We start from the raw sequence: 20,244 nt of genomic DNA on the forward strand, positions 1-20,244 counted from the left end.
CCCCTCCACCCTGCCTCGCCTCTGCGCAGCGACTGGGACCCGCCCCTGGGTTCCTCGAAAGCCCAGCGGGGCGCTGGGGACCCTGGGGGCTCCCTGCCCAGCCTATCGCCTCTAGAAGCAGAGCAAGGAGAGGCAGGAGGGGAGGGAGAAGCCGCGAAGATGCTGCTGCAACCTCGGCGGACGAGCCGGACCGCCATCCCCGTCCTCGTCCGGCGTGGTCCTCTGCGCCCCCTCAGCCCCCAGCTGGAAGGCGGGGTCCCCCTCCAGGCCCCCAGCATCTCCTCTCTGGCCCCGCCTCTCCCTGGGCAGGCTGTCTCTGTTTCCACCTTCCACTTTCCGTCCTTTCCCTTCCCTGTGCCCTCTTCTCACACCTTGGAGTCCCGGACTGGGGCTGAGGGCCGGGCAGTGGAGGTAAGGGGGAGGACCGAGGTGGGGTGGGGTGGGTTGGGCACTGGGTGTGTCCTGGTACCAGGAGTCGGGTTGATCAGAGGGGTGTGAGGAGAGACCCTCTGCAGGTAGTAGGGCCTGGGGCTCCCAGGACCTTTGGGTGTGTAGGGGTTGGAGAAGGAGGGTGTAGGGGTGTCAGGCCAGGTGATTGACCCCGGCATCCCTGGTTCTGCCCGCAGTGACTGCAGCTCCCCAGGAACCCCCTGCCCAGCCTCCCCAGGCAGGCAGTGGAGTTGGCCGGGCCCCTGGGCGTGCCATGCGCAGCACCACACTACTAGCACTGCTGGCCCTGGTCCTGCTCTACCTGGTGTCTGGTGCCCTGGTGTTCCAGGCCTTGGAGCAGCCCCATGAGCAGCAGGCCCAAAGGGAGCTGGGGGAGGCGCGAGAGAAGTTCCTGAGGGCCCATCCAAGTGTGAGCGACCATGACCTGGGGCTCTTCATCAAGGTGCGTGGGTGGGGGGAGACCCCGCAGCAGTCGCCTGGGACCCCCTGACACTAGCTGCATGCCGCTGGGGCCCTGTTCTGGAGGGCTGCTTCCTGGCCCACACCCCTGAAGGCAGGGTGCAGCTGGAGGGGTGCGGGGCAGAGGCTGGCATCCAGGTCTCTTGTGTTTTCAATATGGTGGCCAGGGGCTGCATTTGCTTTCCTTGCTGCACCGGCATTGGGTTCTCGTCCCCGCGTGTGATAGTGATTGCGTGAAGGAACCCATGAGGGAAGAAATGAATAAACGGCTGTAGCGTATGAGATATGTTATGTCTTCCCAGGTCTAACTCACAGGTTTAGGGTTACCAGATGAAGGCTGGAACACCCAGTTAAATGTAAATTTCAGCTCAAGGATGAACACTTTTAAAATACAAATTTGTCCCATGCACTATTTTTATTTGCTAAATCTGGCATTTCTACACTAGTTCTTGTGCTTCTTTGGAGTCACAGATGCCTCAGAGAAACCTAAGAACATTGTGAACACTTCCCCACCCCCTACCTCCAGAAAAGTGCACATATAAACACATACCCTTGATTTCGGAGGGTTCCAGGCTCCCCTAAGCCAATCCATGCCATCATGGATGCCAGGTTGAGCACACCTTCCTGCCAGGACACACGCTTGTGAAGTGAAAGCTAGAGGGAGTGCAAGCCAGGGATGGGGTGGGCTTTGGTCCAGTGACTCAAGGAAGAGTGGGCCGCAGCCTTTCATGCTATTGTCAGGCAAGCGCCTCTGCTCTCTCTCTGATTTCTGAGCCACTGTCATATTAAAAAAATAAATAAAAACACCTAACATTTAACTTGATTACATTAATGTGTATTATGTTATTGAAAAGCTATCCCCCCCCTCCACTTTCCTTTCCTGCCTGTTCTTATGGAAGGAGGAGGCATCAGCATGGGGACTCAGTGTTCCGGCTGATTCCCAAGGTGGCAGGACCTGAAGCAGAATTGAGGGTGGGGTGGGGCCAGGACACAGGCAGCTTGACATTGTCTCTGACCCAGAGAATGCCCAGAAAGGCTCTCTGATACTCTGGGTAGGAGAGTGTTTGACCACACAACAGGGCAGGAGGAGAGAGGGAACCTGACCTATTTTATCTTCACAGAGGAATTGCTTTTTTCCTGGATATGAAAAAAGAAGAAAAGGAAGGGCAGAACCATGCAAGGCGGGCAACAGCTGCTTTATTTCTCTCCTATAATTAGCCAGTCATGCAGCAATTATGCACCTACTGTGTGCTAGGTGCCATGCTGTCCAGGATAGGGTGAGCAGGGAAATTGATATTGGGGTGGACAGATGCAGGCTGTAGCCTAGATGATGTCACATCTAGGTGAAGGCACTGATTCCAGGGAAAGTTCACTGTAGGATTTAGTAGAAGGGGAGCTTTCCTTACTTCCTTCTTTGTTAACTGCCAGCTGTATGCTGAGCCCTGGCCTAAGTGCAGGGTGAGGGTGATGGCAAGGAGGGACATGCCCCGGGGTCTTTGGGAAGAGCTGGTAATTGATGAAGCAGATGAGATGGGTAGAATTTAGAGATGTGTGATTGGGTTGCAAGAGACTCTCGGGCAGAGGAACAGCATGGAAAAAGGCGTGGAAACTGGAAAGCTCAGTGTTTTGCAGTTCTCGGATTTAGCAGATGCCTAGTCATTTGAAGCAAAAATTAGAACACCCAGAATGACAAAGGATTTTTTTCCAAGTTGTGAATTTATTGGAAAAGTGTTGCAAAATAAAATTAAATAACTTTTAATCATACACTTCACTTCTTGGCTTCATGAAGAGATTATTACAGGAAATGGAATCGTCTCAAAATCTGGGGATAAGGTCACTGTAACTTGGGCTCCAAAATGGAAGTCCCAGGAGAATAGACTCGGGAAAAGGAGGTTGGGACCCCATGGAGAAAGGGCTTACAGGCTGGGCTCGGAAATTCAGATTCTATTCTGCAGATAGCAGAGAGGGATAGAAGATTTGGGGCTGTCACTTTAGGAAGATTAATTTGGACTGTGTCTTGCTAATGAGGACTGCAGTCAGAGAGAAAGAAGGTGGTTTATGACCTCCTTCACACTACCGCCTGTGTGTCCTGGCTCGGTGCTGCTTAGGGAAGGGTCCTCTGCGCTCTCTCCTTACTGTGCTCTGACCTCCATCACTTAGGGCAGGCACTTTCAAAACACAGACTCCGCCTTGGGAGGAAGGCCAACTGGCTGGCAAGATGGGCAGACACATGGCCATTTCACAAATGTAATCATATTTAATATGCATCTGGGCTTCCCTTGTGGCTCATCTGGTAAAGAATCTGCCTGCAATGCGGGAGACCTGGTTCGATCCCTGGGTTGGGAAGATCCCCTGGAGAAGGAAAAGGCTATCCACTAAGAGTCGGACACGACTGAGTGACTTTCACTTTCACCTTCAGTGAGCATCTACTGTGTAGCACAGGGTTTGGTTTGGACTTCAGCAGGGTGGGGAAGGGTTTGTCTGTCCATGACCCTCCCCAAACTGGATGCAAAATTTGTTGGTATGTGAACCTTCCTGGAGGGAGGGTCCCTAACTTTCAACAGATTTTTGAAGACAAGAGACTGACTCAAAGTCAGCTTCCTAAGGGGAAGTAGAGGTGGTGGGGTTCATGGAAAGCTGAACTCGTTGAGCATGCTGTCTACATGGGTAATCATTTAACAAATACACAGTGCTTGCTTTGTTGTGAATGCTTTAACTCTTCACAATAACTCTTTGAGGAAGGTACTATTATCACCACCCCCAACTGACATGCAGAAATGGAAGCACAGTTCAGCTTCAGTTAGCACCAAGATGTGAACCCAGGCAGTCTGGTCCCACAGTCTGTGCTCCCGACCACTGTAAAACTGGAAATCTGTTATGCGAAATTAAGGGGCTGATAACTCAAACGTCTCTACAACAATGTGTTGGTCAAACAACAAAACTGGGCTGCCCAATCTGCAATGTCTGCTCTAAGGGACTGCCTTCAAGAAGACCAGAGGGTAGGGGAGAGCTGGGAGGGGTAAGGAGGGAAGCACTCGGAGACTGGAGGGCCAGGGGTTGGCCAGGATAGAAGGCAAGGACTGAGGTTTCTCCTTCTGCGCCTTGTCCTGCAGGATGTGGCTGATGCCCTGGGAGGGGGCGCGAACCCTGACACCAACTCAACCAGTAACAGCAACCATTCAGCCTGGGACCTGGGCAGTGCCTTCTTTTTCTCAGGCACCATCATCACAACCATCGGTGGGGGAAGGGATTGGGCATGGAGAGGGGGCAAGGGGTGGCTGGGCTTTCTCATGGGGGAAGGTGCAGGGGGAGCTGGGGGGTGTGTGTGTGTGTACCAGGTAGCCCCTAGACCTGCTGCATGGCCCCTCTGCCCAGGCTATGGCAACGCAGCCCTGCGCACAGATGCTGGGCGTCTCTTCTGCATCTTTTATGCGCTGGTGGGGATCCCGCTGTTTGGGATACTGCTGGCCGGGGTCGGGGACCGGCTGGGCTCTTCCCTGCGCCGCGGCATCGGTCACATCGAAGCCATCTTTCTGGTGAGCTGCTCCACGCCCTGTGCGCCCTGGCGTTGGGTTCGGGATACCCTTTCCTACGTCCGTCCCAGCCCCGGCATGTGAGCAGGGGCGGGGCACCTGAATCCCGCGAACCTCGAACACTGGTTCCGAGAAGAGGGGGTGTGGAGTGTGAGTGTGGAGGTTTTGGTGACTCCTCGGCCCCTCCCTGCAGAAGTGGCACGTGCCACCGGGACTGGTGAGAATTCTATCCGCGGTGCTCTTCCTGCTGATCGGCTGCCTGCTCTTTGTCCTTACGCCCACGTTCGTGTTCTGCTACATGGAGGGCTGGAGCAAGCTGGAGGCCATCTACTTCGTGGTGGTGACACTCACCACGGTGGGCTTCGGGGACTACGTGGCCGGTGAGGCCACCTTTCTTGGGTTGCTCTTCCCCTCCCACGGGCTCTGCCATCTGGCTTCTCCCTCTAAATTCCACAGGGCGCTTGTGCGCTCACACGCGCTTGCTCCACGCCCTACATCCGCTCACTGAATGCACCCTCACGTTTTGGCAGGGCTGCGACACCTCCTGCCTACTTACGGTCTTGCATGCCTGCACCCCCATGCATGCTCACACGTATATTAAGTGACCCCTTCACACGTGCCACATTCTTGTACATGTGCACCCCTCACACATGTTCACATTCTTGCGCCTGAGCACCTCCACTTACTCTTCTCTTGGACACCTTAAAGTCACTCCCAGTCTGTCTCCTTGCATCCATTCACTCACTCTAGCTCAGACCCTTGGCCCTGGGGAGGGCGGATCCTCTCCAGGAGTTGAGAAGGACAGTGAACCCGAGACTCATGGGCTCAAGGCGTGTCTCACGGGCTCAAGGCGTGTCTCACAATCAACTTCTTTCTCCCCTCCCTGGCGGTGTCCCAGGGGCCAGTCCCAACCAGAACTTTGCAGCCTACCAGCCGCTGGTGTGGTTCTGGATCCTGCTCGGCCTGGCCTACTTCGCTTCAGTGCTCACCACCATCGGGAACTGGCTGCGAGTCGTGTCCCGCCGCACTCGCGCAGAGGTAGGCGCCCCTGCTTCGACGCCGCGCCTGCGCCTGCGCCCTGGTGCTGACGCGCTGTTCCCCAGCAGCCGGTGGACCACCCCGCCTTCCCTTCCAGAGTGTGGGCTCCCCAAGATGGGGACTGAGGGAGCCACGGTGTGCACCGGTTGGGATCAAAGGGATAAGCTCGGACAGGTTTGCAGTTGACTCCAGTCTCTACGCTCATGGTTAAAGGTTACCAGATTTAGCCAATAAAGATGAAGGAATCCTAATTGGATATGAATTTCGGATAAATTTCAAATATTATCTGAGTACAAGTATGTCTCAAATGCGGCGTGGGACATACTTATACTAAAATTTTATTTGTTGCTGCGTTTCGTCTTTGTAGTTTTATTTATTGCTGTATTTTGTAACCCCCTCTCCTGGCCGTGGAGTAGGTGGAGGCACAAAGGTCTCTGGGGACCCGGGAGAGCTGATACAAAACCTCGGGTCTTTCCTGGAGAAGGGAGCATTCAGTGCAGGCGGAGGAAAGGAGAGGATGTGGCTGGTGATGAGCTTTGCCCTCCCTCCTCCGGCCTTTTCCCACTCCTGAGGCAGGAGGACCAGGCGAAAAAGAGGGGCCATGCCTGACGGGTGACGGCGCAGGCTCCCGGGGTTGCGGAGAGACGGTCGAGGATCCCTGGTAGAGGACTGCCTTTCCTCCCCGCGCAGATGGGTGGCCTCACGGCGCAGGCCGCCAGCTGGACGGGCACGGTGACCGCGCGGGTGACCCAGCGAGTTGGGCCCACGGCACCACCGCCGTCGGAGAAGGAGCGGCCACCCCTGCCTCCACCGCCTTGCCCGGCGCAGCCCCCCAGCAGGCCCCTGTCCCCTGCGGCCCCGGAGAAGACCGAGCCTTCCTCCCCGCCCACGCCGCCCACGCCGCCCACGGCCTCCGCGCTGGACTACCCCAGCGAGAATCTGGCCTTCATCGACGAGTCCTCGGACACGCAGAGCGAGCGCGGCTGCGCGCTGCCCCGCGCGCCACGGGGTCGCCGCCGCCCCCTCAATCCCCCCAGGAAACCGTCGCGGCCCCGCGGCCCGGGGCGCCCCCGGGACAAAGGCGTGCCCGCGTAGAGGGAGGACCCCGGCCCCGGCCTCTCAAAGGGCTTCGTTCTCGCCCTCTCACCCCGGCATGCTCTGCTTGTCTGACCAAAGAGCCCTCTCTCGACCGACCGGACCGAAACCTGGGGAGGAGGCCACGGGCTGCTTGTCTGCCACCCCCTGCTCCTGGCCCTGTCACTTCATCCATTTCCAGACTCCCACGGCTTTCTGTCTCGCTGTCCCAGCCGGGCCGGTCCCTCACAACACCTCACGACTGTGCCTCAAAGCCCGCATCAATAAACGGAAAACAGTCTGCATGGCTGCGGGCGTGGAGCTGCGGGAACGCGAGAGGGTGTGCGAGTGCTTGCGTCGTCGGCCACCTCCCGGGCAAGTCAGGCCCTGCTCCCTCCTTCTCCTCCCGCCAGGGTCCCCAGGCCGAACCCCTGCCCCTCCCGTCGGTCAAGGGACTGCACTCTCAGGGGTACTTGGACCGGTGTTTCTGCCTGGAGGTTGCCGGTAGGGTCTGGCGTGGGAATCAGCCCGGATGCGCGGGGCGTCCATCCCCTGTGCGGCTATGCGGCAGGGGATGGGGAGACAGAAGGGCATCTAGTGCGGAGGCTTGTCGCTTGAACTCTCTGCCCGCGAGACTCCCATGGGCCGTTCCCGACGGGACCCTGCCCCTCCCCCTTCCTGGAGCGTGAACCCCCTCCCCCACCCTCCTCGCCGGAGGCCTGTGGCAACGGGGTCCGTTGGGGCAGAAGCATGGAAGGAAAGCCTTTAAAAGTAAGAACTCTTCCTGGTCCTCCTTACCCTGCCAGCCCCCCAGGCTCACCCTGGGCCCCTGACTGTCCTCTCATTCAGCCCTGGCTCAGGGCAGCTCCCAACAATCACCCCCTCGCCCCCCATCTCCCCCCACCCCTCAGCAGGGGACTGTCGGCCCTGGTTGGGTTCAGGATCCCTACTCCTAGCCTGCTCTCCTTCCCCTCCCGATTCCCCACGACCCTCGGCTTCCCTCGTTGTGTGTGGCCCACAGGCGTCGGCCAAGTCTTCGAGCCACCATGGCTCGGGCGGGTCGAGCCTGCAGGATATCCGGAACATGTGGACCACGGCTACTCTGTCTCAGCCGAAGCTGAATGTGCAGCTGCCCACGGTCCGTGAGGACTCGGAACTGGAGGTTAGCGTAAGCGCTAAGACTCTCTGGTTTTACGACGAGAAGGCTGGCCACGACGCAGAGGGTGGCTGGGAAGCATCCGACGGCGGAGAGGACAAGGACCGCTTCAAGCCAGAAGAGCCGGAGGAGCTGGAGCTTGGCGGCGATAGCTCCCAGGGAAGCCGTTTAGAGGAGGACCATTCCAAGACCGACAACGGTGTGTGGCCTCACCGGGCTGTGGGCGCCCACCGGACAGGGGGCTGGCCAGAGCCTCAATTTCTATTGCAGTAAAATGGGGGAAAACAGTAGGACCCAAGTTTCTAGGATTCCCTGGAAGGGGCGCCCCACGCTAATCTTTCTCGCTTTAAAGCAACAAGACATTCTAGGAACGCCCCCTACCGGGCAGGAGTCGCACAAGGTCCTGGGGCCACAGAGACGGGCAGGAAAATACGCAAAGGCCGCAGGGAGTGTTTTCCATGGAATCACAGAATAGTTGAAAGGAGGGAGTAAATGCCTTTTCTGTAGATTTTTAGCTATTCGAGGGGGTGCCTACCTTTTATTCATTGTCACTGGTTACAGTTTTTATACTGTTTACTTCCATTAGTAAATACTATTTACCGGGCTGTTTGGGGCATGCCCTTCTCCCTGCCACCTCCACTCTCCAGGCCTTCATCAAGGAATTGGAGCAGACAACAATATGCTATTTATTGAGCACTTGCTGTTGTGCCAGGCACTCAGCTTTCCTTGCATGATCGCCTTTAAACTTCACAACCTCCATTAAGGGGCCAGTCTTATTATCCCATTGTACAGATGAAGAAATTGAGGGTCAGAAAGTCAGTCACCGGCCTTAAGTCTCACAAAGTGGGGTAGTCCGAACTGGCACCTCGGAGGGTGGGACAACAAAGCCCAGGCTTGTAAACCACTATCCCATCCTGTTTCCCACTCAGGTGGTATCTGGAGCTGATCTCTGGAGCCCTCTGACCCTCAGCCTACCCCTACATCTTCTCTGCTCCAGCGAAGCCCGAGCAGTCTACAGATCACTAATCCCTCTTTTCTCTTCTCCCAGAAAAGCCTTCCTCAGTGTCATCGCTCGATATCTCGAGGCACACACCCCATCGAGCCTACTGGGTGGAACAGCAGAGCAGGGTTGGAGGCACCAAGGAAACTGGGAGTATAGTGGGGGGTGGAGGGTGAGAGGGTGGGGGTGCTTTGTAGGGTGGAGGGGCAGGCAGGTCAATTGGGGAACTGGAGGGCATAGGTGGGGCATTTCAGCTGTGGGCAGAGCTGGGGTCCCTTGTTCATCTGAGTCTCTTGCTGCCTCTCTAGCTGCCCCTGCCCCTGACTGAACTGATGGAGAATGAAGCTCTGGAAATACTCACCGAAGCCCTCCGGAGTGAGCCTCCCCACCCCCTACTCCCCGCGCGCCCCTCCTCTTGCCCTCAACTTCCACAAGAGACCCTGGGGGGATTTTGCAGGCCTTGATCCTATAGGAGTGGGGTTTCAGGATGGATCTGCCTTGTCAGATTCCCTTACCACCCACAAATATTCCAGAAGCTTTAGGAAAAGTAAAAAGTTAGGAGGCTGGGCACAGGGAGACCCAAAGGACAGAGTGCGGAGTGACTGTCAGGACTGGGCTGTAGCTGCAGTGCAGTCCCTCTTAACCTGCTATGGCTTTTCTAAGGCCATTTCTCCCCTTGCCTATTGGGAATGACAGCCTTTGTGTGGCCTTGGCCCCTTCCCAGAGCCTTTGGACAGTGGATTATTGGAGTAAATTTCCTTTGGTCGCCCTGCTTACTTTATGAAAGTCAGGGTGGGGTGGGGAGGGCTAAGAGCTAATGACTTAGAGGGGGTGGTCCAAGAGGTGTCCCCAAAGCTTCCTGCTCTCAGTGCCCTAATTCAGGCCGGCAACATCTTCTCTACATTTGCCTTCCTCATCCATCCTCCACCTCAGCACTCCATCCCACTCTGAATCTCCCGTCTGTTTGGAGCACAGGTCTCTGACTTGACCATTTGAAACAAAACCACCAGGTTCCAGTACCCTGAAGACCCAGAGTTTCCCAAACTAATATAGACTGGCTGATGGGGAGGCCATGCCCCTGCTCACTGCCCTGAATACAGCTCTGCCCTCCAGGTTACCAATCAGAGATCGGCCGGGGCCATACCCTGACCAAACAGCTGCAGCGATACATCGAGGGGCTCAAAAGGCGCCGGAACAGGAGGCTGCAAGTCTTGGCGATCTGAGAGCACCGCCTCGGGTTCCAGCGACTGCCCGACTCCAGCCCTGGTCCCTGTCCAGTCCCCAGATCCAAGCCCGACCCTGCCCACGTGGAATTTGAGCCCTTAGAGAAATAAAAGAATCTGTACAAGGTCCGTGAGTCAATGCGTAGCTGCCCGCTAGAGGCGGACGCACGTGGCCCCGCCTTTCCCTGTGACCTTCACTCGGTCACCGCAGTGACCTTGAGCGGTCGGGCCCTATGGGCCCCGCCTTCCCAGGACTCGAAATCCAGGACTTATTTCATGTCTTAGGTCAGCTTCTCCCACTCCGGGTTCAGCAGCTTTGTGGGAATATGGGGTGTGCGGTGCTAGTGCCCGTTAGTGTTATCTTGGGGGAAGAGGGAAAAAGGAAAGGGGCAGCACCTCCCTTCTAACTTAGGCGCGCTAGACCCCGCCTCTCATGCATATGCAGATACACCAGCCTCGGCGCTCGCCCCGCCCTCCTATTTACATATGTATGAAGTCTTTCCCCTCAGCGGCGGCCACTCAACGACCTCTCCAACTCCTCTCGCGAACAGCGCGCCCCGCCTCCCCCTTTACGTAAGAAGGCTCCTGGCCCCACCCCCTCCCCGGAGCCTCTCCGCGTCTCCTATGGGCACGCCCCCTCGGCCGCTTCCTACGCAAGCAAGTGCGCCGCCAGAGCTCGGCGGCGGCGCGGCCCGGACTTGCACGAAGGCCGGCCCTCCGGCTTCGCTAGCTCCGCCCCGGCACTTTCCAGCGCGCAGGCGCTGCCCGCCCTACTTGCCTGATTAGCATAGGGCGCTGGGCCACGCCCCCTGCTTTGCATGCGCACGGCCAGCCCCGCCCCCGCTGTCAGCTGGAGGAAGCGGAGTAGGAAGCGGCCGCGATGTCCTTTTGTGTCCTACAAGCCGCCGGCGGCGCCGCCGAGTGAGGGGACGCGGCGCGGCGGGGCGGCGCGGCCCGAGGAGGCGGCGGAGGAGGGGCCGCGCGCGGCCCCCGGCTCACCCGGCGCTCTGGGCCGCTCGGCCCCCATGCCTGCCCGCCCGCCCTGCCGGAGCCCCAGGTCCGGGGGCGGAGGGGAGCGCCTCTGGGGGGTGGGCGGGCGGGCGGGGCGCGGGGGCCATGTGCGAGCGCGGCTGGGAGGCGGGCGGGGGGCGGGCTCCAGGCGGGGTCCGACTCTGGGTCCGGCCCAGGTCACGGTCGACACCCTGTCGAAAGCCAGACGGGGTCAGGGTGCGGGCGGGATCTGGCGCCCAGGGCTTAAGGCGCCGGCCCGAGACCCGAGGCCGGTTCTTACTCGGGCTGCAGGCTCTGGCCAGGGTCGGGCTCGGGCTTCGGATCCAATCCCAGGGCAGGGTTCAATCCGGCACCTGGAGCATGCTGGAGTCCCGGGGGCGGGCCAGGGTGGAAGATGGGAAGGGTTCCCGGTCGGGGAAGGGGCTTTGAAGACCACGTGGGGGCGCTCGAAGGGGCCTCGGGCCACCCTTCTCTCTGGGTCAAAGGTCATCGCACTGGCTGGGGAGAGCTTCCTCCTCCTTGGCGCTCCCCCATTACTTCCTGATAACCTGATAGAGGGCCCCCGCGGGCGGAGGGGGAGGGGAGACGCAGTAACTTTAGGCAACTTCCCGTAGGTGTGCGCAGATTGGGGGGGCGCGCTGGGCGCCCCGTGGTGTAGGATTCTGCGGCAGCAGGAGTGTAGGAGCGAATGTGAGGAAGAGTGTGCAAGGAGGTGGAGCCGCGCCAGCGGGTGTGCCTGGGGCCAGAGGGGAAGTGTCAGGTGTGAGAGGTTCTGAATATCTTTCCATAAGGGTCTATGCCTGTGTGTGTGTGGGGGGGGGGATCATGGTGAGAGTGTAAGCATATTTGTGAGCGAGAGTGTGATTATGAGCCTTGAGTGTGACTTTGTTATGTAGTATGCACTTTAGGAGTGTGTGAAGGCAAATGGGAGCATGAATGAGAACTGGGGTTTGAGAAGGCCATGTGAGTGTGAACCTGCTCGGTAGAGTGACTATATGTGAACACTTGAGTGGGCACGTGAGTGTGTGTGTGCAGGTGAGGACATCTGAAGACCCAAGTGAGTGGGAGGGTGAGGGTATACGCACCCTTGTGTGAACACATGGACTGCCCTTTGGTGTGTATGTCTGTGTCTTGGCTTTTGAGTGGAGGATCCCCAGGGGAGGTCCTGTGTTGGGGAGACCGCTGAAATCACCAGCATCTGGAGAAAACAGAGGTATCCCACTCTTGGCTGAGGATTCCAGATAGGGTTGAAGAGTGCCTGGGGGTAAGGTTTCCCTATTGCCTAGCCTGGATGGGGTAGGGGTTTTCCAAACCTCCTGTAGGTTCCCAAGTGGGAGATCTGCGGTTAGTTACTGGCCCTGGAGGCTCTGGAGACTGTTCCTATGGCAACAGATGGGGGGCCCTCTTCATGGGCAGCCTTCCTTGGACTCTGTCCCCCCTCCACCCTCTGGCTAACCCTGGAAGCCTGCCTAGGCCTGGGGTTGGGCAACCAGGGTGACAGGGTGTCTCCATCCCCCATCCCAGCTCCTCCCTGTGACCTGACGGGTCTCTTCCCGCAGGTGACCAGCGCCATGTCCAGCCAGGTGGTGGGCATTGAGCCTCTCTACATCAAGGCAGAGCCAGCCAGCCCTGACAGCCCAAAGGGTTCCTCGGAGACTGAGACTGAGCCCCCCGTGGCTCTGGCTCCTGGCCCAGCTCCCACCCGATGCCTCCCAGGCCACAAGGAAGAGGAGGATGGGGAGGGGGCTGGGCCTGGGGAGCAGGGTGGTGGGAAGCTGGTGCTCAGCTCCCTGCCCAAACGCCTCTGCCTGGTCTGTGGGGATGTGGCCTCCGGCTACCATTATGGTGTGGCATCCTGTGAGGCCTGCAAAGCCTTCTTCAAGAGGACCATCCAGGGTGAGCCCCCACCCCGTTCCTGTGCCCTTTGTCCTCTGGGCCTGGGGCTGCCTAACTGGTGCACTGCTGGGTGCCGTGGTACCACTTGGGGTTGGCAGCCTGGAGTTCCCAGGTCCTCCTATGTCCCAGGAATGCCCTTTCCCTTAAGAGTTAAATAAAGCCACCAGGACGTGTTGATGGATCAGATGTGGGATGTGAGAGTGGGACTCAGGATGCCTCCTAGGTTTCTGGTACCCAGGCCCAGCACCTTCTACAGCAGCCCCTGCCTGCTTCTAAGCTTGAGTCTTCTGGCCGCTGCTATCCTCTCCCCAGCAGAGAACATGCCCTTTTTTGTGTTGATTTCCTAAAGCAGCCCCAGCACAAGGCAGGTTTTTATGGTTAACTGAGAGGGGGCTACATCATATTTCAGCATCTACCTTTAAAAAGACTTAGGCAGGGAATTCCCTGGCAGTCTGGTGGTTAGGACTCCTCACTCTTACTGCCAAGAGCCCAGGTTCAAACCCTGGTCAGGGAACTAAGATCCCAGAAGCCACATGGTGTGGTCAGGAAAAAAAAAAAAAAAAAGATTATTAGGCATCCCTGCCAATAGTACTCAGTGAATTTTTCCACTCAGGAAAGCATATCAAAATATGAGTGAGCAAGATGGTGATGTAAGAAGCATTATTTTGGATGTACCTGTTACTTATATTTTTATATAAACCAGTGGTTACTTTGGGGCTATAATATGTAGGCTTTTTCAGAGTGTTTCTTGACTGTTAGGCACCGTGCCCTATTACATTTAAGCTCTGTTACTCCCCACAGCAGTCTTTAAGGTACTAGCACTATTATAACTGAGGCCCAGAGAGGTTTTTGAAACTTGGTTCAGGTCCCATGGGTAGAAAATGGCAGCAACAAGATTTGAACTTGGGTCGATTGTGGTCTAGAGCTAAGCTCATAAAGGCCAGACTGTTGCCTCTGCTTATTACAAATAACTCTGGGCAGATGCTTCATGTCTGGTTGTGACATTCTAGCAAGTTTTGACTTGGCTGAGACCCGCTGGTCTAAAAGCTCTGTGCTTGCTTCTGGCCCTGCAGACCTGAGCCAACAGGTCCGGGTTCAAATGTCTCCTACCCACCCTGGAACACTTGGTTCTCTGTTGACAAGTATTTGTCGAGCGTTAGCCATACACAGTGATCATTATGGAATATCTAGGTGCTGGAGCCTGCTAAATGTCTTAACCTCGATTATCCCATTTTGTTCTCACAACCCACCTTTGTAGGAAGTAGTTTTTACTCATCCCAGTGTTACAGATGGGAAAACTGAGGGTCTAAGGCGTAGTTGTGGGGCTTGCCCAAGGTCACCCACTTGGTAAGTGGCAGCCTCCAGGATCCTCCCTCCTCATGAACTTGTGCTCTGCTGCCCTGGCCACTGTTCCAGGTGCGGGGACACAGCTGGGACTAGGGATCGCTCCTGTCCTCAGTTCACATCCCAGCAGAGGAGAAGGGAAAACAGTGACCTGAGCACAGTTGTTACTAACAGCTGTGGTAAGTGCTGGGGGGTCAGGAGCAGGGTGTGCCAGGGAATCTGGCTGGGCCTGAGATGCTGGAGGGCCTCCCGGAGGAGGCGTCTTAAGCTGAAGAAGCCCAGGTAGGGTGGAGGAGAGAGCAGATTGTGAGGAGAAATTCACTTTGGGTATGTTGGCCGGTTGAGCCTTTCAGTCCTGTGGTAGCCCAGGAGCTGGGAGGGCCACCGTGCGTTCGTTCAGCCAGACCCTGTTCCTAGCACTGGGCACAGTCCTGGCCCTCAGGGAACTGGCACTAAAATGGGTAGACATAACGAAGAAGATAAATACGTACAGATGTTGCATATTAAACGGTGCTAAGAGCTCGCAAGAAACCATAAAGCAAGGGCAGGAAATATACAGCAGGGGCAAGTGACCAGAGGTGTCTGTGGAGGGGCTCTTGCTAGTCTTATCTAGTGGCTGGAAAGGCCTCCCCAGGAAGCAGAGATCTGAAGGAGGTAAGGGAGCCATGCACCCTGAGGCAGGGCCTGTTTGAGGAACATTGAGTAGGCCAACAGAGCTGGACAGAGGGCAAAGGGGATGAGGTCAGAAAGGTGGTGAGGAGCTGGGATGCAGGTCTCATAGGCCATGGGGTTCGCCTGGAGGGTTTTTAAAATTAATTTTTAATTGGAAGATAATTGCTTTGCAGTGTTGTGTTGGTTTCTGCTGTACAACAATGTGAATCTGCCATAACCATACATGTATCTCCTTCTTGAGCCTCCCTCCCCGACACCTGGAGAGTTTTAAGTAGGGAAGGGACATGATCAGTCTTAGGGGGTTTTTTTGGCTTTAGTTCCTTGACCAGGGATGGAGCCCAGTCCCTCAGCAGTGAAAGTGTGGAGTCCTAGCCACTGGACCACCAGGGAGTTCCCTGTCTTAGGTTTAAGAGGATGCCTCTGTGTTGATAGTAACGGAAGGTGACAAAGACAGCAGGAAGGGAGGTGACAGTGACTCTGGTCAAGGGTAGAAACAGTTGCCAGGGGAGGAACGGGTGGGCTTCTGAATGTTTTAGGAGGTAAAGCCCACCAGGACCTGTCAGTGGCTTAGATTTGGGGTGGGAAAGGAATTATAAAAAGATTTCTGCTTGAGCAGCTGGACAAATGAGATTGCAGGTTTTGAGGGGTAAGTCAGGGGCTCCATCTAGGACAAGATAAGTTTGTAGTGCCTTCTGGACACGCAGGATGCCGAGGAGGCAGTGGGATGTGTCTAGAGTTCAGGCAGGTCTAGGCTAGAGGTACAGATATGAAAGCCTGGGTGAGATCAGCATGGGAATGAGTCAGAGGAGACAGATTGGAGGGCCGCCCAGGGGGTCTTCAATGGAAGGAGTGTAGGCAGATGCACAGAAGCCACAAAATAGCAGTGACGTAGGAGGAAAACCCAGAGTGTGGTGTCCTAGAAGCAAAAGAAGAAAAGTGTTTGTTTCTGGGAGGGATCAGCAGTGTTAGATGTTAGTAATAGAGGGACGAGAACTGACCGCTGGATGTAGCAGTGTGGAGGCCACTGTGGCCCTTGATGAGAACAGATGAGGGCAGCACAGCCCAGAGGTGTGACTAGACCGGAGGCTGGGGCCGGTTGCCGCCTGACTCCCCTGGTCCCAGCCCCTCCCTTGCCCAGGCCGGGATTCCCAGCCCAGTGCCTTTCCCCTCAGTGCCCCGGTTTCCCTGCCCCATTCATAGCACTCCCGCTCTCCTCAGACCTGTGTTTGCCTGGAATGGCAGGGCTCTCCCTACTGGCTAGGCCCCCTCTGGGCCCCAGGAGGCCGCCACTGGAGCCCTGCCTCTTCCCTGGCAGGGAGCATCGAGTATAGCTGTCCGGCCTCCAACGAATGCGAGATCACCAAGCGGAGACGCAAGGCCTGCCAGGCCTGTCGCTTCACCAAGTGCCTGCGGGTGGGCATGCTCAAGGAGGGTGAGCGCTGGCGGGGGCCTGGATGAGGCTGGGGAGCTGGGTGCATGGGGTCGGGCCGGGTGAGGCCTGGGAAGTCCTGGCTGACCGGGCTGAGCAGGCGGGCTCTGGAGAGCAGGCCCCGTGGACACAGCGCTGTCCTGCAATTCAAGGGGTACGTCTGGACCGCGTCCGCGGTGGGCGACAGAAGTACAAGCGGCGGCCAGAGGTGGACCCACTGCCCTTCCCAGGCCCCTTCCCTGCTGGACCTCTGGCAGTAGCTGGAGGCCCTCGGAAGACAGGTGAGAGCGCAGTGGGGTCCTTGGGGCTCTGGGGTCAGGGTGGGCAGTCTGTCTGACGTCATTCACACGGGACAGTAGTTATCTTGGGTGCTGGGACCCACGTCTTCCCTTCATCTGTTCGTTCACACAATTCCCTCAAGAAGTATTTACGAAAATACCCTTTTGTGTGTCAGACCTCGAGCAGTACAGCTGGGAGCAGGGAAGGTTTTCTAACGTTCAGAACCTGTCCACAGACAGACGCTTTCCCTAGGAGATAGTGCGGCGTTTCCCGGAGAGAGGTGTCCGAGCCAGGCTGGCCAGTGGCTATTGAGGAAGGCCACAGGGGGACTGACTCTGGGAAGATGTTTGACCCTGAAGGGCTGGCAGAGGGATGAATGCGTGCCTCTTCCAACTGTCGCTACAGCCCCAGTGAACGCACTGGTGTCCCATCTGCTGGTGGTTGAACCTGAGAAGCTGTATGCCATGCCCGACCCAGCGGGCCCCGACGGACACCTCCCAGCTGTGGCCACCCTCTGTGACCTCTTTGACCGAGAGATCGTGGTCACCATCAGCTGGGCCAAGAGCATCCCAGGTAGAGGGCCCAGGCAATGTGGGGTTTCCCTGGGTAGGCTGGGCCCTGCCCGGCTCTGATACAGTTGCTTAGCCGGCTCTGGTCCCCCTGCCCTCCAGGCTTCTCGTCACTGTCGCTGTCTGACCAGATGTCAGTACTGCAGAGCGTGTGGATGGAGGTACTGGTGTTGGGTGTGGCCCAGCGCTCCCTGCCACTGCAGGATGAGCTGGCCTTTGCGGAGGACCTGGTCCTGGATGAAGAGGGGGCGCGAGCCGCTGGCCTGGGGGAACTGGGGGCTGCCCTGCTGCAGCTGGTGCGGCGACTGCAGGCCCTGCGGTTGGAGCGCGAGGAGTATGTTCTGCTGAAGGCCCTGGCCCTCGCCAATTCAGGTGAGTTTGGGGCTTGTGCTGATGGGTTTCTCTATAAGGCGCTTTGGTTTTCTAACTGTGATGGTGGCATGCTCCCACTCTGCAGACAGGGAAAACAGGCTTAGGCAAGAACAGTGACTTGCTGAAAGTCACGAAGCCAGGCGAGGACAGGTCCAGGAAATGCATGCTGAATTCTGAGCCCTAGTGCCTGTGGTTTTGTAGACAGGTGATCCACTTAGTGGGAGGGAAGGGGAAGGGGACCAGAGGTGGCCATAGCTGAGGAAGGAGGAGTGGGCCCTGGCTCATGGGCAGGAGCAGCGAGTAGTGCTTCAGCAAATCTTGGTGTGGCTCCTTGGGCCCCTACCTGGCAGTGCCCAGGTTGATGTGGCTCTGTCCCTTCTGGAGATGGCCCGTGTCAACAGTTCTGTCATCTTGCCTTGCAGACTCTGTGCACATTGAAGATGCTGAAGCGGTGGAGCAGCTACGAGAAGCTCTACATGAGGCCCTGCTGGAGTACGAAGCTGGCCGGGCGGGCCCCGGAGGGGGCGCTGAGCGGAGGCGGGCAGGCAGGCTGCTGCTCACACTACCGCTCCTTCGCCAGACAGCGGGCAAAGTGCTGGCCCATTTCTATGGGGTGAAGCTGGAGGGCAAGGTGCCCATGCACAAGCTGTTTTTGGAAATGCTCGAGGCCATGATGGACTGAGGCAAGGGGTGGGCATGGGTGGGGGTGCTGGCAGGACCCGCCCAGCAAGGGGTCAGCCCCAAGAGGGCAGAGCTGGGGTCTGGGCAGTGCCACAGCCTGCTGGCAGGGCCAGGGCAACACCATCAGCCCCTGGGAGCAGGCCCTACACCCTCCCCTCCCCCCTCCTTGGGGGTGTTAGAAGCTGGGAACATGTGTGCCCAGGCTCTGGGCACAGTGCTGCCCCTCGCAAGCCATAACGTGCCCCCAGGGTGTAGGGGGCCTTGCGGAAGCCATAGGGGGCTGCAGGGGACATGTGTGTGTTGGGGGGGGGTCGGTGGGCAGAAGCCTGATCTCAGGGAGGGAAGGGAGTGGAGGCCACAGTCTCCCAGTGGGTGATGCTTTTGCTGCTGCTTAATCTGACTTCCTCTCCAGAACGGAGAGGGATTTGGAGAGCAAAGGCTCCTGCTCCCTTTGCTCCTCTCTCATCATTTGCATTGGGCGTTACTGCCCCCCCCCCAAACCTTGAAGCAATAACTCCAAGCAGGCTCCAGCCCCTGGACCCCTGGGGTGGCCAGGGCCCCCCATCAGCTCCACCCAGCCTCCTCAGGGGGCAGGGAGAGCACTGCCTCTATGCCCTGCAGAGCAATAACACTATATTTATTTTTGGGTTTGGCCAGGGAGGCGCAGGGATATGGGGCAAGCCAGGGCCCAGAGCCCGTGGCTGTACAGAGACTCTATTTTAATGTATATTTGCTGCAAAGAGAAACCGCTTTTGGTTTTGAACCTTTAATGAGAAAAAAATATATATACTATCGAGCTCAGAAACACTGTGTGTGGCGTGTCACTGGGTCAAGGGTTAGGGACACATAGGATAGGACTAACAAACAAGATAACGTGTAAACAAAGATTCACACAACCAGAGGGAAAAACCGGCGCCTGGCACAGTTTAAGTCTCAGTTTCCTCATCACTCAGCAGCATATTGGGGATCCCACGGCTGATGGGGAACACACGTCCCGACTCTGGGCATTGCAGGGTGCCCTCCAAGACCTCCACCTGCGGGAAGAGGGGACCAGAACTGAGCACTGGCAGTTGTCAAGTGTGGGTGTACAGCCAGGAAGCAAGCGACGGGTAGGTTCTCACCTCCAGCAGCACGTGGTGCATCTTTCTCAGAAATTCCTCGTTATGCTCATATCCCTGAATCGGCTCTTTAGGCACCTCGATGAGATGCAGCTGTGGGCAAGAGGCTTAAATCATCTCGGCTTCCCAGACGCTCGCCTTGAGGCCTGGTGTAAAGGGCTGCAGTTAAGACTATCCCCTCAACCCCCCGCCACCCACGGTGTGCACGGGGCTGGGGAGGTGGGTCCTCACGTTGTCCGCAGCCTCCAGAAGCGCCGCCCACTCCACTTTCGGTATCATACGCACTATGAAGTCGGGGTTGAACTCCACAGGGTTGATACGGACTTCCGTGGCCTGAGGGGCGCAGAGATTTAGTTAGGCAAGGACCGGATCCTGGTTCTCCTACCCTCGCCCCCGGGAGAGGTGCCCGAGACGGCCGGTACCTGGAGACGCAGGGGGAAGCCACGGGGCCCCACCCCTCGCACGTGCGAGCTCAGCAAGTTGTGGGTGAGCAGCCTCATGTCTGCGCTGCGCGCTCCCGCACAGCCGGAGCCGGAAGGACAGTGGTCTCTCTCTACATCATTTCCGGGGCTGTCCCGCTCTATCCTATTGGACGCCTGGGAGGAGCGGAAACGGCGAACCTTCCGGACTTCCGGTGCTCACCGGAGCCGAGGTTGGCTGGTATCATGCGCAGCTCCTGGAAGCGTCTCGGCAGGAGATTGCAAAGGCGCAGGCCCAGTGGTTTTGGCTGAGCTAATGCTACAAATCATGTACAATGTAAATCATACGTAACACTGCTATAATGCAAAGGCCTTCGTGGAATGCAAAATAAATACTCTTTACTCCTACACAGGCGCCTGACACCACCGTCTCCTGCCACTTGCTTGCGGTTAAGAAATAGAAATACTGCCCCAATCCGTAAATTACACAATCGAAATAGCGGCAACCGGCCTTGTATGCA

General features: G+C 57.4%; 4 protein-coding genes across 5 annotated transcripts; 3 read left to right on the forward strand and 1 right to left on the reverse strand.

Annotated features, from left to right (window-relative positions):
* Positions 468-6,589, forward strand: KCNK4 (potassium two pore domain channel subfamily K member 4). Its single transcript, XM_018043594.1, has 6 exons — positions 468-892; positions 4,023-4,146; positions 4,285-4,445; positions 4,636-4,822; positions 5,341-5,480; positions 6,171-6,589. The coding sequence occupies exons 1-6, from the start codon at positions 704-706 to the stop codon at positions 6,573-6,575; spliced, it is 1,206 nt and encodes a 401-aa protein (XP_017899083.1). The 5' UTR covers positions 468-703; the 3' UTR covers positions 6,576-6,589.
* TEX40 (testis expressed 40) lies at positions 7,556-10,057 on the forward strand. Its single transcript, XM_005699972.3, has 4 exons — positions 7,556-7,909; positions 8,759-8,838; positions 9,019-9,085; positions 9,824-10,057. The coding sequence occupies exons 1-4, from the start codon at positions 7,639-7,641 to the stop codon at positions 9,931-9,933; spliced, it is 528 nt and encodes a 175-aa protein (XP_005700029.1). The 5' UTR covers positions 7,556-7,638; the 3' UTR covers positions 9,934-10,057.
* ESRRA (estrogen related receptor alpha) lies at positions 10,783-18,987 on the forward strand. Of its 2 annotated transcripts, XM_018043293.1 has the most exons (7): positions 10,783-10,990; positions 12,504-12,840; positions 16,172-16,288; positions 16,438-16,566; positions 16,970-17,137; positions 17,236-17,505; positions 17,928-18,987. In XM_018043293.1, the coding sequence occupies exons 2-7, from the start codon at positions 12,516-12,518 to the stop codon at positions 18,185-18,187; spliced, it is 1,269 nt and encodes a 422-aa protein (XP_017898782.1). In that variant the 5' UTR covers positions 10,783-10,990; positions 12,504-12,515; the 3' UTR covers positions 18,188-18,987. The 2 variants fall into 2 exon arrangements, with proteins under 2 accessions (XP_017898782.1, XP_005699916.1); XM_005699859.3 differs by lacking the exon at positions 10,783-10,990 and having other exon boundaries at positions 12,239-12,840.
* On the reverse strand, positions 18,937-20,243 carry TRMT112 (tRNA methyltransferase 11-2 homolog (S. cerevisiae)). The gene is made up of 4 exons (XM_018043295.1): positions 19,727-20,243; positions 19,536-19,637; positions 19,308-19,397; positions 18,937-19,220 (listed from the first exon to the last, which is right to left on the reverse strand). Exons 1-4 carry the CDS (start codon positions 19,802-19,804, stop codon positions 19,113-19,115), a joined length of 378 nt encoding a protein of 125 aa, XP_017898784.1. The 5' UTR covers positions 19,805-20,243; the 3' UTR covers positions 18,937-19,112.

Source organism: Capra hircus, chromosome 29 (genome assembly GCF_001704415.2).
Source record: "Capra hircus breed San Clemente chromosome 29, ASM170441v1, whole genome shotgun sequence".
Lineage (NCBI taxonomy): Eukaryota > Metazoa > Chordata > Mammalia > Artiodactyla > Bovidae > Capra > Capra hircus.

Excerpts from the sequence above, each read along its gene's own strand:
- KCNK4 (XM_018043594.1), top strand. The coding sequence starts at position 704 with ATGCGCAGCACCACACTACTAGCACTGCTGGCCCTGGTCCTGCTCTAC. Across the intron at positions 4,823-5,340 it reads CTTCGGGGACTACGTGGCCG|GGGCCAGTCCCAACCAGAAC; the intron begins GTGAGGCCACCT and ends GCGGTGTCCCAG. Across the intron at positions 5,481-6,170 it reads CCCGCCGCACTCGCGCAGAG|ATGGGTGGCCTCACGGCGCA; the intron begins GTAGGCGCCCCT and ends CTCCCCGCGCAG.
- TEX40 (XM_005699972.3), top strand. The coding sequence starts at position 7,639 with ATGTGGACCACGGCTACTCTGTCTCAGCCGAAGCTGAATGTGCAGCTG. Across the intron at positions 7,910-8,758 it reads CCATTCCAAGACCGACAACG|AAAAGCCTTCCTCAGTGTCA; the intron begins GTGTGTGGCCTC and ends CTCTTCTCCCAG. Across the intron at positions 9,086-9,823 it reads ACTCACCGAAGCCCTCCGGA|GTTACCAATCAGAGATCGGC; the intron begins GTGAGCCTCCCC and ends TCTGCCCTCCAG.
- TRMT112 (XM_018043295.1), bottom strand. The coding sequence starts at position 19,804 with ATGAGGCTGCTCACCCACAACTTGCTGAGCTCGCACGTGCGAGGGGTG. Across the intron at positions 19,398-19,535 it reads TTCTGGAGGCTGCGGACAAC|CTGCATCTCATCGAGGTGCC; the intron begins GTGAGGACCCAC and ends TCTTGCCCACAG. Across the intron at positions 19,221-19,307 it reads TGCACCACGTGCTGCTGGAG|GTGGAGGTCTTGGAGGGCAC; the intron begins GTGAGAACCTAC and ends CTCTTCCCGCAG.
- ESRRA (XM_005699859.3), top strand. The coding sequence starts at position 12,327 with ATGGCAACAGATGGGGGGCCCTCTTCATGGGCAGCCTTCCTTGGACTC. Across the intron at positions 16,289-16,437 it reads GGTGGGCATGCTCAAGGAGG|GGGTACGTCTGGACCGCGTC; the intron begins GTGAGCGCTGGC and ends CTGCAATTCAAG. Across the intron at positions 16,567-16,969 it reads TGGAGGCCCTCGGAAGACAG|CCCCAGTGAACGCACTGGTG; the intron begins GTGAGAGCGCAG and ends CTGTCGCTACAG.